The 15119-nt window shown below is 52.7% G+C and overlaps 1 protein-coding gene across 1 annotated transcript in view; it reads right to left on the reverse strand.

The window, feature by feature from the left end:
- The window catches only part of LOC122375567 (chondroitin sulfate proteoglycan 4-like), a 29410-nt gene extending 15180 nt beyond the window's left edge, over positions 1–14230 (reverse strand). The window contains exons 1-4 of the mRNA XM_043355050.1: positions 14112–14230; positions 7471–7613; positions 3358–7279; positions 2801–2993 (exon numbers count right to left, since the gene is read on the reverse strand). Coding sequence (XP_043210985.1) covers positions 2801–2993; positions 3358–7279; positions 7471–7613; positions 14112–14138 — 4285 coding nt within the window. The 5' untranslated portion in view covers positions 14139–14230. The remainder of the gene's footprint in view (positions 1–2800; positions 2994–3357; positions 7280–7470; positions 7614–14111) is intronic.
- Positions 14231–15119: the final 889 nt, after the last annotated feature.

Genomic DNA, 15119 nt, shown 5'->3' on the forward strand with positions numbered 1-15119 from the left:
ACGTTCTTTGTGAGATTTCAATAGACTGGTCTTCGACGACACTCTTGGGAAAACCATTTGACGTCAGTCCAAAACTTTGAATTGGCTTTGGCACTGCCGTGTCTAGATGATACATTTCCCAAACTCTGCCTCAAACACAAAGATCCGGACCTTCCGCACACACTGCCTTTATTGTCGGCACTGCACTCGCCATTGAGGAGCCAAGCTAGCGCGTGGCTGTAGTTTATCACCAATACAGTGGCGATTTTCCGCACCGTAAGCCGGCAGCTGAGCGGCGCAGTGCGCCACTCCGTCACTTGACGCGGCCACCGAGCGGCCGTTCCGGCGGCGCGTCCCTGCCGGGGAGCGGGGACGCGCCGCCAGCAGTGCCCCACCCGGGCGGGTGCCGAATGGGCCCACCACTCATCGCTGGCGACGCTTCAGACACCGAGCGGCCGGCATTGATCCGCCCCGTGTCAGCGGCGCCGGCAGAGACACGCCACACGACACTTTACTCCTCACCGCAACACAGAGAACGACAGTACGACACTTCACTGCTTACCGCAACACATGGAGGAAACACACCACACGACACTTCACCGCTCACCGCAACACAGGGCAGAGATACGCCACACTTCACTTCACTGCTCACCGCAACACAAAATAGAAACACACCACACAGCACTTCATTGATACTGATAACCCACAACACATGAAGGAAACAAGCCACACGACACTTCAGACTCCTCCCCGCAACACATGAGGGATACACACCACACGACAAAACACTATACTGCTCAGTGTTCACTGTTCACCACCACACAGGGCAGCAACGCACCACACGACACTTAACCCGCGCGGGGCTGGGGTCTCCAGCCGAACGCGCGGGGCTGGGGGGGGGGGGTAAATTTTACCCCCCTGTTATCTCCCGAACTAATGGTCCGATTTGGAAAATTCAAACGCCAATCGAAAGCTCTCATCACGAACTACTAAAAACATGTACTTAATTTAAAGTTTGAGGTCAAGGTCAAGGTCAGGTCAAGGGTAAAAATTGCAAGTTTCTACAGTATCGGCCTTGCACCGTAGTTGCCGAAGAATGGAGTCATGGACTGAGACTGATCGCCCAAAACGTGTTCTTAGGCTACCAAGACAATATTCGTTGCATACAATATCATTCAGAGGTCAAGGTCAAGGTCAGGTCAGGTCAGGTCAGGTCACCAAAAAACAAAATATAGAAAAGGGCATGTGCGACACATGTTTTATGGGTCATTTTACTCATAGAATTCAATAGGCACACTCAATAAGTGATATGGACCACCTCTGGATGAATTTCAGGTCGAGGTCAGGTCAAGGTCAGGTCAAGTGAGGTCAAATTTTGAAGTTGGTTGTTAAGGCCTAAAAAGGTGTCTATCTGATGCAGTTTTTCACGGCGAATCGAATGGTGCTATTTTTGTTTCCGTACGAGGTCTAGAACTTCCAAAAAAGTCATTTTTCAAAAAAAATTGTGTGTCGTGACGTCATAAAATTTTGAATAACTCCCACATTTTTGAACCGATTCTTCTAAAATTTGGTATGTAGGTGCACATAGACCACTTCTCTGACATATATTCCGGTTTTTTCGATAGACTCAAAATTTTGGATTTTATAATGATTTTCCCAAAAAAGTCAGTTTTTTGAAAAAATTTAGGCCAAAATCCAAAATTTTCAAAAAACCGAGATAGCCATTTGATAGACAAAGTAAAAGTACGTATAACCTTTTTTGTTACGTCTTGATTCCTTTAAAAATGAAGATGTTAGCGGCGTTTGAACTTTTGCCGTTTTTGAGGCGAAAATGGCGAACATGACGTCACTAAAACGTCAATTTCTCAAAAATTTTCCGACGGATTTCGCTCAAATTTTCAGGGAACGTGTCAAATTGATGTAAGAAAAGGTACTAAAAGTTTGGCGGCGCTGCGCGCCGCCGTTTTTGAGATATCGCAAAAATTCGCGAGGGGGGGTAAAATTTACCCCCCCCCCCCAGCCCCGCGCGGGTTAACTGCTCGCCACAAGTCCACAACACAGCGCGAAAAAATAACACAACGAAACCTCACTGCTCACCACAACGCATGGAGGAAATACGTCACAAGACTCTGCACTGCTTCGCGGTTCGCGTGGATACCTAATTCACTGTTGCATCCACTGTTGAATGTCAGTTGTACGAATAAACGACGAGACGACAATTGGAAAGTGCTAACACGTTAATGGTTATCGACATTGCATTTTGCATAAAATGTGAAATGTGACAATCTCCATTCTTCACAATCTACCCTTATGAAACCTGTTTTGACGGACTGTTGAAAATGCAGATGTTGAGCTGGGTTAAATGCAAGTGGTTTTCTAATGTCCTTTAGAATGTATACGTCCTTTCACATGTCATTAAAGTTATGAGAAGGATTTTCTTATGAAGCAGATCCGACTACATCCTGCTAGAGTCCAGTTAATTAGTATCAAACATAAATGGATTCAACAGAAAACCTTGTATACCTTGACATTAGAAGCAGATGAGTTGCTTCCTAGACAAAAGCCTATGAATATTCGAGCCTTTCACCGTATTCTTGAAAGCCGTGCATCAACAAAAAATGGACGGGATGGTCACAATATGAATTAAGACCAAGGTCAAACGCGAGAGCTCAATCGGGACGTGCTAAGCAAAGGGGTCATATTGTAATGAAATGCGGCATGCAACGTATCAAACACTTATAACGAAGCGAACTATTTTGTCATAAATTATCTAAGTTTTATAACGTGTCAAGCTGTAAATTTTGTAATGTTTGTGACGTACCCAGCTGTGTAGTTGTGACGACGGCCGCTCCGCCGGCGAACACCGTGACGCCGGTGTTGTTCACCAGGCGCGGGGTGCGGTCGTTGACGCCGCCGATCTCGAAGCAGAGAGTGCCCGGCTCGGAGCTCTCTGTCTCAGTGTGCATGGCGCCCGTCAGACAATCCTCTCTGATCTCGTCGCCCGCGTGGGCGTACTGCCGGCGGAGGGCGGCGCGGGTCAGAAAACAGCCGACACGGCCGTCCGTCCGGCGGCGGCGGGTCGATCGGGACACGGCGAGACACGACGCCAGAGATGGGCCGCCGGGCTCAGCGTGGATGAGAGACGAGACTGTAGCCGGTACTGCCACAGGGAGTGCGCTCCGCATCGGATAGTGGCGGGATTATTGCAAACACACGGCGCATAAAAGTACTTCACGTTGAAGGGATTAAATCATTACTAGCAGAATTACGTTGGTTACAACGGATTTTTGTGTTAGCGTGATGAAGTGACAGGCGGCAGGATTACCGAGCATTCTACCCACGCGGTGACTGGGCTGCACTTTGGCTGGGCCCACCCACCTGCACTCTGCCGGCTCGCAGGTCGGCGATGCTGACGGTGTCCAGAGGCTCGCCGGGTCTGTCCCGCAGCTGGAGCCGGCCGTGCCGTGGCCGCTGCTGCACCTGGAAGTGGCTGAGCCGGCGCCGGTGGTAGGCGCTGGCCACCCCGAGCGCCGTGGCCGGCACCGTCACCGTGCCGCCCTCCAGCGCGCTGACGTTACGCGTCACCAGCCGGAGGCGGCTCGGGGCCACCTCAAACACGAACCGCAGCCCGGCCGTGCTCACGATCCCGTTCGTCACGGAGAACTCGAACGAGTCCTCGGTGGCGTTGGCTGCCGTCTGCACGTAGGAGAGATTCCCAGCGTCGACGTCCGCCTGACTGAAGGTGATGTGCTCGGGCCGGGTGGCGCGTCCCAGCAGCAGGAGGTATCCGGAGAGCGGCCCGGCCGTCACCGTGTACCGCACGTGCGCCGGGTCGACGCTGGTGTGCATCAGCTGCAGGTGGTCGGCAGAGACGGTGACTGAGCTGGCCTCAGCCACCAGCGCTGTTCGGTTGTGCACGACTCGCAGCGGCTCCCAATAGCTCTCCGGCAGCACGTGAAACTCCAGCGAGGCGTTGGAGGATAGCCGACCGGCGCGCACCTCCAGATGCAGTGAGTCACGCGCTGCCGCGCTGCCGTCGTTCTCGTACTCGGTGGCGTTCTGCATCACGTCACTGAAGGAGAACTCGGCCGCCGGTGATCCGCGCATACGCAGCGACCCGTGCGCCGGCGTTCCGGTCACCACGAACCTGATGTTCTCGTCGCTCACCTCGATGTTGGTTTCGGGCCACAGCTGGGCCGCGGTCAGAGTCTGAATATCGCCTCGCGGCACCGCCAGCGATGGTGCCGGGCGCACTCGCACGAAAGGCTCTGAGGCGACGATCTCCAGCTCCGCAGTAGCGTAGTGGACCCCGTCCGAGACCCAGAGCAGCGCGCGCGACCGGTCCTCGCCAGTGTGCTGCAGCACCAGCCGGTCGGCGTCGATGTCCGCCTGCGAGAAGCGCACCACCTCCGTCTGGTAGTCGGGGTGCAGGTAGAGAGCGCCGGCCGGCAGCGAGCGCCGACGGTACTGGATGTCCGCCGCCGTGGTGCCGAGGTCCGCGTCAGCAAACGCCAACTGCGCGCGGCGCACAGCACGCCGACCGCCGCGCGCGACAAACAGCGGCGCACTGGAGACCCGCCGCGGCGGCTCGTCGTTCTTGAGCGTCACGCTGACGGAGACGGAGCCGCGGTAGCGCAGCGCGGCGCCCGGCGTCAGCGAGCGCGCCACGAACGAGAACCGGTCCCGGCGAGTCTCCGAGTCGTCGTGTTCGTAGCGCAGACGGCCGGCGTCCAGATCGCCGGAGGTGAAGTGGCGCACGTCACCGCCGCCGCTCAGCCGCAGCCGGCCGTGCACCGGCTGATCCGTCACATTAAACAGGAGCGCCTCAACGCGAGGGATGTCGATCTTGATGACGTCGGAAGTCAGCGTCACAGAGCCTCCTTCGCCCACCTCGAGTTTACCGATGGCAATCATTCCAGCCGTTCGCGCCGGTACGTGGCGAACTTGAAACGTTTGCACGGCGGACTGGACTTTCTTGGCTGCACCGGTTACAGCTCTGCCACCCAGATCATGCTCAGAAGTGTCGACGCCAAGTCGGAAGCGGAACTCGTCTGAGAAGGCCGACAGTGACCGCCGGTGGAGTCGGAAGATGATTCGGGTGCTGTTCACATCCTCCTGTGAGAACACTGAGCCAACGATGAGCAGGGTCCGGCGCCCCGACCTCGGCTCCACGTAAAACAGGTCTCCGAACTGCGGCGTGGACACGATGAGGAAGGTGACGGCTGCGTGGCCGTCGGTGACCGGCTCGCACACCGCTAGCAGGTGGTCGCCGCCAACTGCCGCCTCCTGGGCGCGGTTGATGACCAGCTCGCGGTTGTAGACCAGTCGAGGGCTGACTGATACTGCGCTGATGTGGAAGGTGACCTCTGACGGCCAAGACAGGCCGCGGTAGGAGAGCCGTAGTCTCAGAGTGTCCCGGCCGGGTTTGCTACCCGTGTGACGGTACCGGACCGCATCTCGCTGCAGGTGCAGCAGTGTGAAGCTGTCGGTCGGTTCCCAGCGCTTGTTTCCCCTGAGCCTCTCCAGCTGACCGGCGGCAGGTGGTGAGATCGCCGTAAGCAGCAGCTCCAGGTCGCCGCCCGGGTCGTTGGTCCGAAACTGCAGCTTCTCGGTGGTGATGACGGCAGCGGAGCCGAGCGACACCACCAGCTCTGAGTTCCGCACCTCGGTCACCTGCAGAGGGAACATGTCCACGTGCAGCTGCGCCGGCGCTGACCTGCTCCGGCCGTCGAAGGCCCGCAATGTGAGCTGAGCGGTGGCGGCCGAACTCAGCACTACCTCCACCTCTCCTGAGTCCAACTGCGCCTGGGTAAACTCCCCCACAGTCTGTCCGGGCCTGTCGGTCAGCTCCACATGGGCTCCATCGGCAGTCACCGTCACCACTACCCGATCAGGGTCGGTGTCCGGGTCTGAGAGCCGCACCAGGTCACCGTCCAGCGGCAGCCGCGCGCCGGCCGGCATCGTCAGGATGTCAGAGGTCAGCATCAGCCGCGGCGGGTCGTCCACCGGGCTCACCAGCACGTCCAGAACTAGTGGACCGGCGGACGGCAGGCTCGGCTGCAGCTCCAGCCGGTCCCGATCCGATTCCGAGCCGCTGTGGACGTATCGCACCGACCCCTGCAGGAGCTCGTGCAGCGTGAACCGCCTCACCAGGCCTCCGTCGCCACCGACGAACAGGAGCTCGCCTTCCGCCGGAGCGACACGCACCGTGAATGTGAGATCCGACGCACTCATATTGTACTGGGTAAGGTTGAAATTGGTCCTGATGTTGCGAGAAGTAAGCAGAGATTCACCTCCTTCTGTCACTTCTAGCGCTGATGATGTAAATAGTTTATTTGAAAATGTTATGTCACTATTCGCTGGACTGTCCGCTGGCGCGCTTACTGCACCCCTATCACAATCGTCACCGCAGTGGCACACTTTGCCCGCAGTTCGCTCGCATTGTTCATCTTGACCACATTTCCCGTCTTCACACCGACGCACCGTTTCGCAACTGGTCTCTACCGCATCACTTTCTGTCACCTGAGGGAACCCCACAGGAAGACCACCGACCCGCAGGCCTCGCACGCAGCCTATGAAGCCCTCAGAGCTCTCAGCGGCTGATGTCCGACCCACAGATGACCCCAAGATTAATCTTTGTAGCGATCCCAGCTCTGCAGAAGCCATTGCTACCTGCACAACGTCACCGCCGTCCATAGAGAGTGATGCACTGGTCGCTGAGACGGACACCGCGATCTGGTGCCACTCATTGTCCGCCACTGTAGTGGTGCCATCCAGGTGTGCCTGCCAGCCACTGATAGTGGTGACAGTCAACCTCAGTCTGCCAGACCGGAGCAGGAGCTCCACTCGCGGCGGTGGCGACTGCGGCTGCGCCGACTGTCCCGGTCGCTCGGGTGTCTCCGACTCCAGGTGCACCACCGAGCCGTCCTCCACGGCAGTCCGCAGCTGCAGCTGTATGGTGGTGGCCAGTGACGGAGCGGGGAATGCTCCAGGCACCGTCCCCGATGGACTGACCGCTACTGTCTCCGGTCGCAGCACGGCGAACGCCGTCCTCTCGGTGAACACCATGGTAGCGCCGGTGGAGGCAGCGAACTGGTCACTGCAGCCCCCGGCGACGCGCCGGGTCGAGCCCCGCTCCCGCGCCACTCGCAGCAGGTGAACGCCGTTATACACAGCATCCGACAGACAGCCGCGAAACGGGCTGAGCAGGCCCAGAAAGATCTGGGAGAAGTCGCCCATGCCGCCCACAAACACGCCGTAGTGGATGTTCAGCTCGGACAACTTCCCAGGCAGCCGCACCCTGAGAAGTAGGAAGGGTAATATTTCACATTGGCGCATCGTTACAGGTGTTACACAACAAAAAAAAAATCAGCTGCAACAGATTAAAAGCATCCCTTCGCTTAGAAAATAAGCCTTCAGATTCAATAATGAGTTTGTTATAACGATCGATGTTTTTAAATTATGTGTACCTAGTATGATTCCCTAACTTACCAGGACTTGTGCTTTTTATCCACTACGAGTGTGACCTGAGCTCCGTTCCTTTCCAGGGAGATATCGTGCCAGGAGAGGTCATTCAAACGGTGGCCGACCGGGGAAGACACCTCGCCCTCGCCGTCCCCCAGGTTCAAACGGACCTGAAATCGTGAACAAACGTGATTGACTCGCGCTCGTAAAGGCCATTTGATACATCGAATGCAAATGGATGCATCAATCCCTTTACTTGTCATGTATGTCGTTATGTGGGAATGCAAAGGGAGTACAAAATATTTACAAAACTTTTGTGGTTTATATTAGTGGACCATCACCAGCCATCCACATTCGCAGCTTGACTGGGACCCCTCTCTCCCGTCCCTCTGTCTGCTCCTCGCCCGGGGCCGACCGGCTGGTCAAGGTCAGCTGACTAACTGCCCCCGAGAGGTAGACTGACCCGCCGTTGCTACGCGGCGGCCCGCAGACCTCGGGACCCGGCGTGAGGAGACTTGAACTCAATCCGTCTATACAGCTCTGTGGCCGTGCGTAGCAGCTTTAAAGAGTCCAATAGTCGCCCTCCATATTTTCTCCTTAAGAGTATCAATCTTTCCTTATCTTATTTGCTGGCATGTGCTTATCAAAATGTATTTTCAGGCATGCTTGTAAAGCCAGTTTGTTGCATCGACTGGCATGCCGGGCACTGGCAGAAACAGTCAACACATCAGGAAAGTCAAACGGTCCCACGCCGGAGAGTGGATTGGAAACGCATTCATCCGAGCAGAAATGAGCGGCTGATGAACGCGCTGGTGTGGGAATTATTCAAATGAGCACTCCGAAACCAAGCATCAGCGTAAACATGGACCACGCATAGATCACATCCGGCTTTGCTCGCAGCGATTTCAATGCGTTTCTCTCTTCCGCTGTCTGTCGAATGTGGGTCATCTGAAGCTCTAAATGCAGACTGAGTAATGAAGCCGTTTCGCCAAAATGCTCAGAGATGTTACATAATCTAAGCAACCGAGCTGTGGGCTAGAGCGGGAAATTGTGAAGTGGGAAATTGTGATTTATGTCGCAGCAATAGGTAGGCCCTGTCCGCATCGAGTGCGTTAACGTCCAATGGTGCAACTAAGGCTAAAAACATGGCGGTACCTACAAATCAGGCATGTTAGAATCATATGCGGAATGAGAAACGTTCGTAGTTATGTATAGGTAGGCAAAACTAAAGGAAATCAACGCATGAAAAAGCTATCAAATGGATTATGGCCTTCAAAATTTGCACACCATGCATGCGTTAAATTTGAAGCGATGTGTAGTAAGCGGTTGTATCATAATCAATAAGTCCTCAATGCTAATGACGTGTGTTTGCAATCTGTTGTGACAACTGCTCCAGCCATCTTAGCATCAATTATTCAGCGAACTCCTGTCGTCTCATAAGCCGCCTAAACCACCTCATACACGCTGCGCAATGCTCGTATTCCGACCGGAGAACAGCGCCCCATCCACTCGGCGCCCCGCCGCGCTGCCGGGCGCTGTCGTCCCCTCAGTCCCCTCCCGCTGCGGTCGTTTGCCAGTTGTCCGACCACCGTGCGAGAGAGACATCTCGTTCATTAGCCGCGGCCGCCGCGATATTGCGCTTTTTGCCGGGAACGGTGGCCGCCCCGGGCTAGTCGCGGGTCTGCGGAGGGGGGGGGGGGCAGTGATAGCGGCGGTACGCCCGCGGCGGCGTCAGCCAAGAGGCAATAACGATACCGCGCCTCTCTTCATGTGACCCCTCTTTCTCTCTCCCTCTCTCTCTCTCTATCCCCTCTCTGAGACATGGTAGTGGCCGATGGACCAGCGGCTATTCCTCGGGCCTCATCTCTATTAGCAGTCTGAGTAAGATAGGAACCATCGAGAATGGGAACCGGGAATGGTGCAAAAGAGTGCGGGATGTCGAAGAGATCGCGCAGACAGATATGTGTGTGTAGGCAGTGCAGATACCTAACCCAAGCCAGGAATAGGTGACACGATAGGTACCGAGATGTGTGTTCCAGGCATGTACCATGTTCAAAAATGAATGCGCGTATTCTATAAACGAAACCAATTATAAACGAACCTTACTGAGCAGGTTTTTACTGTAACCACCCGATCGAGAAATGCCAGAAGTCGAAATCGAAAAAAACATGTGTAAAAGATGAATTTATTTACCTCATCACTGTTCCTTCAAATGTAATACGTGCTAATGAATAGGCGAGTTCTGAAAGCTTCCTTCACTGTGCACAACACTTACGAATGGAATTTATCTAAGGTCAAGGGTCAACGGGCAGCTCTGTTTTGCCGGGATCAACTTTTCCCGCAGGTGTAGTTAGCCACTTAGGAACTTAGTGTACGACAACTTGTCTAATTTGGCCTCATATTGGCTCTTGTTTCGAAACGCCTAAATTCTTGGATATCGACTTTTACCCCTTCTCTTCTGTCTTACAGCAGCTTTCATGTTCTTTTGACTTTTGAGGGTGCGGAGCCGGATCCGGAGCTGGAGCCGGAGCCGGAGCCGCCGGAGCCGTGAAACAATATAGCCCGGAGGCGAGTTACCTAAGTGTGGAACTACCCAGCGCCGAGCCGGCCGGATGACGTCACACCACGGCCAGTGCCGGCGCAGCGGCAGACTGGCCGAGATTGGCATGGTCTTAACTTGGCGAAGAGGCATCGAACGCCAAACTTCTGCTGCAGCTATAAATCACATTTCATGTGTTTCTTCCATGTGTATGAGCTGTTTGTCCTTCGAATACCCAATGTGTAAGTGAGCGTACCTGCATTTAGCAGTGTGTGCCATGCTATGTGGATTGAAAATTGGGGGCACATCCGACACACTGCGCAATGGATTCCGATATTGCTTGGCTGATTCTGGCTTTGTGTCTTCGCACGAACCATTGAAAGGGAGGACGTCATTTTTAAAGGTTGTCAGGTGCACTCAAACGTTTTAATAAGCAACTGCTGATTGAATTTCTGGCGAGGGGTGGTGGAACGTTCTGTTCACAAATGAGTATCTACCTACCTAGTGCCTACCTGCATTGGCTGGCAAATAACTTGGTCGCGGTCAATTAGGCATGATTCACGAAGTCCCTTATCTTTTATTAGACTTATTAAGCCCAATGTGCAACATTTGCGTCTTTTCGCGTTGCATCGGGTAGCAAATGAGAAAATCTGCCTCTTCTCCACAGCCCTCAATTCAAGAAACCGTCCTTTTCCTTATCACACCATTCCATAGCATAATTTTCAAACATGGGTATCCTCCCCACAAAAAAACTGAAACAGTTTCCTTCGGCTCCAATGCGCCGCTCGCCCAGGGAGACGGAAGTGTTATATTCTCGGCGGTCCAGTCTGCATTCTGCAGCACAATTAAACTTGGCGGACCCCCAGCGCACGACTGAACGATTCGTATTGTTGTGAGTGACTGTGACGACAGCAAATGAATTCACTGGTGGTTTCGGAATAATTAACAGGCGGCGCAGCCCAGTGCCTCTTACAATGAATTACAGTGGCGAATGCACTATTGCAGAGAAGAAATGGACTGAGCAGATGCCCAACCTCGCTGTATTATCAACTAAACATTAGATACGCTTTACATTTTAATCAGGCAATCATGGAAACAAACGACTTGCGAGTTGCGACCCTTCCGCCTTATTACATAACTCGGCAGAATGCCCCTGAGTCGGCTAAACTACACTGCATCTCTTCAAACCCTAAGTATTTTACAATTTACCACTCAGCTATGCAACAGGCTTATAATTCACTGCTAAAGTCTCAACTCCTTTTCCCCTATCATCTTTTTGGCACCGTCAATCGCCATCTGCGCTGCCCACTGTCCAGCAAATAATCCGGCCGTCTCCAGTCCTCTGGCAGGGGCTTCCAAACTCAAGCGAACTCGCCGAAGTTTCGCCATTCAATGCGCAGGATCTGTACAATTGAGTTTGAGAGCCTCTGGGTTGGCTCGGCGCGCCTGCGCTGCGCCGTTGGTCCGGCCAAGTACGCGAGTGACGTCATGCTATAAGCGTCATCCCCCGACCAAAGTCACCAATCAGAGCCCTAGAATCGACTTGTAGTTCCACACTTAGGTAACTCGCAGCCCGGAGCCGGAGCCGGAGCCGGAGCCGTCAAAAAAGGGGCGACTCCGGCTCCTGTTTTTTTTAAGAGGAAAAAATGATTGACCTAGTTCGGTATGACAATACAAGGCAGTGACAGTACATGTGGTATTCAAAATAGCCTTGTTATGAAAATGCAGAAGCAACGTGTACCAATCCCATCGTCTTTTTTGTTCCACCCGTATTTAATTACATAGGGGAGCCGGAGCCGGACCATGTTACTCGGAGCCGGAGCCGGAGCCGGAGCCGACGCCGCCATGACATTTCATCCGGAGCCGGAGCCGGAGCCGGAGCCGATTTTTTTTCTCCGGAGCCAGAACCGGAGCCGGAGCTGTCTGAAATTTCCACAGCTCTGCAACCCTGCTTTTGAGGTATTATTCTGGACAAAAAGTAGCATAACTCATGGTCAGCCTGGCGTGCGCTGATCAGATATTTACTGAGGTCACGCGAAAAATATATGAGACGGACAACAAAACTTTACTGTCGACAACGCAATATGGATGCAATTATTTCTGTATTGAACAGCGTGTAAATTTAATTCATTCAATCTTATTTAACAATGACAAGGATAATTAGAAATTATAAAAAAAAAATATTATAGTATTTTTATAACATCCTTCATGTATTCACCACGGTATGCTGTAAACACCGAAAAGCCCACACAGTGACACAGCAGAACTCATCGAAAATGCCCAACACGTGGGTATCACATGCTGCGATAACCCGCGCACCGACGGGGGTCTGCGCCAACTTAGAACCGACGGGGGGCGGATGACCGCCACCCCCCCCCCCTGAGATCTCGAGAACGAAGCAAGATAGCGACAAGCGGTAAACGGCATGGGATACGCACGGACAAGGTCTACAATTTTTACAGAGGTTATTTTCAGGTCAGGTCAAAGATGACGTCACAGGGGTCAAAAAGTCAAAATGGCGGCGCTGGATATGGAGAGTTTTTTCTCAAATAACTTTCAAAAAAGTCAAGATAGGAACAAACTAAGCGCATCATCGTGATCCTCTTGTCAATCCGCATCGAATGATATATATATATATTGACCTCGAAAGGTCAAGGTCAAAGGTTGACCTCAGGTCACGTGACCTCGAGGTCATCATGTATATCATTCGATGCGCCTTGACGAGCTGAACATAATGAGACCATCCGCGCGGCTGTATCTTGTTCCTGTACGGAGTTATGGGTAAAAAACCGCTGGTAACCTTTGATGACGTCACATGACATTACAGCTGCCCAACAGCAAAATAGACCTCAAGGTAGTGAAGTTTGATCGTATATGAAGTCATGTATGGTTTATGGGGCCATTCCGACCCGTTTTAGTGGTAAAAACAGGGAGTTGATTTTTCCCACATTGACTTATAATGGGGAGGTCGAGAAATTCACCTGACCTTAGGTCATCGATATTAAAATTCCGAAATAAACAAATTGTAGCTGCTGATGACCTTAAAACATCCTGTGACTTTCAAAGGCCTCCGACATCTACTGTAGCTCTGGCACGGTGACAAAGTTGCAAAAAAGTCACTTGAGGTTGGGTCATTCAAAGTAACCTGGTGACCTGACCTTAAAAGTTAGGAGGTTCAAACTTGCACACCATGTGTACAATTGACAAGAGAATAGTCGTACCAAATTTCGCGGCGCTACGCACCGCAATTTTCCCGCTATCTACGAAAAACCTCAGGGGGGGGGGCGGATATCCGCCCCCCGTCGGTGCGCGGGTTGGAAAGGATTTTAGAACGTCTCTATTACCCACTTCAGCACACGTCCTCAAACGAACACTGTTTGTTTGTGTGCGTGTTTTTGTCATAAATTCTATGGGTGTCATTCGATAGCCCTGGATGATATCGAGAGGCACCTGTGTACTCAGTGTAGTACGCGCGTCCACAATTCAGCAGAAACTAGAAAGTTAATTAGGTATCAAACGAACAGATTAATCAATACAAGGCCCTATAATAATAAGTACTGTGCCTTCGGCGTTGCAATGTGTTCTGCATCCTAATGATCAATTGGTTGTAAGCACATAACACAAAACAAAGACCTCACCAACTTGACTACCCATACAAGCTCCCCAACAAGTCGAAGGTGTAAAAACGGCGGAGAACCATCGCCACAAACGACCCTGAACGGCGGGACAGACGATGCAGCGGTGCCGGAGAAAGTGGCGTAGAAAAGGCAGCCGAGTGAAACGCTAAGCGACTCCGCTCTGTTGCTCGATGGCCCATTCGAGCGAGGCAGCGCTAAATGTGGCAACGAAAGACGACAGGCGATAATTTGGTGAAACAATGTAAAGAAAAAAGTGTCTGGTATCTTGCAGGTTGCTGCTCCAGAAGAAAAATAATAATAAATAAATCACGAATCGTACACGTCATGATATCGATAGAAAATGCAGGATTTTTATGTCTACCGAAGCTGATCTGCACAAAGATGTTAGCATGGTACATAACAATTATTAGCCACCACCGAAAGCCAAACATGGTGCACCTGGCGCCTCCGTGGCCCACATCTACAGCTCTGACCGTGCTGGGCGTGCTCACCTTGAGGCGCCCGCCTTCGAGCAGCATGAGGAGGTAGTCGGTCGGTCCGGCTGCCACCAGCAGCAGACAGTCGGTCTGGCCGGTCAGCAGCCGCAGCCGCACAGAGTTGGTCCGACCGGCGTCCTTCAGCGCCACACGCGCGTGACTGGCGCCGTAAAAGGACGCTGCAAAGTGACGGAATGTTAGACGGAGTCACTGGTGAATGGAGCACTGCTGACAGACATCATGTCATGTCAGAAGAGGACGGAGAAAGACGTTACAGCAAAAGGTTAGGTCAACAAGTCAGACAATGGCAGAGGTGGACGGGGTCGGAGAGGGCTGAAGTCAGGTCACAATCTAGCGGGGAAGCACAAATGATTGGATGATCTCAGTGACGACGTCAGTTGTCAGATAGAAATCGATAAGCGAATCTACATTCATAGCCAGCAGACTGGGATAATTAGTACTGAAATCAAATAGAATAATGTTCCACAGAAACAGAGGTTTATCGTACAGAAAGCTAAAAAGTGAGTAGGGTGTACAATTTAAATGTCCTATGATGTTATTTAAAATGTTATTTAGTCAAAGGAATATCAACTATGCTGCCCTAATTGAGGTGTTCGTTTGATCGATTTTCTTGTTTCTGGCCGTTGGATATTCAGCCGTAAGCGTTTCCAAGGATCCCTTTCGGGTGACTGAACGCTAGATTTCACCCTGGGTCGGCTTTCGCTAGCGTTGGAAATGGCCACCGACTACAATTCCGAACAAAAATAGGACCTAGATGGGTGATAGACGGGATGTAGATGAGAACAGACGGGCTCTGGGCGGCTAAAGGACGAACCATAGACGGAAGGAAGTAGGGAGGGAGCAGGATTTCACGGACATATATTACATGCATGTCGCACACAGATCACATATATGACGAAGGAGGTGACAGGCCATATGGGTGCAGAGCTAAGGCAGATGGGGAAGGGAAGGGGGCGGACAGCAGAAGGGGTAGGAGACCGTGTGGAAGGCGAGGGAGTCAAG

The sequence above is a fragment of the Amphibalanus amphitrite genome, unplaced genomic scaffold (genome assembly GCF_019059575.1).
Source record: "Amphibalanus amphitrite isolate SeventyFive unplaced genomic scaffold, NRLGWU_Aamphi_draft 001871F_arrow, whole genome shotgun sequence".
Taxonomy (NCBI): Eukaryota; Metazoa; Arthropoda; class Thecostraca; order Balanomorpha; family Balanidae; genus Amphibalanus; species Amphibalanus amphitrite.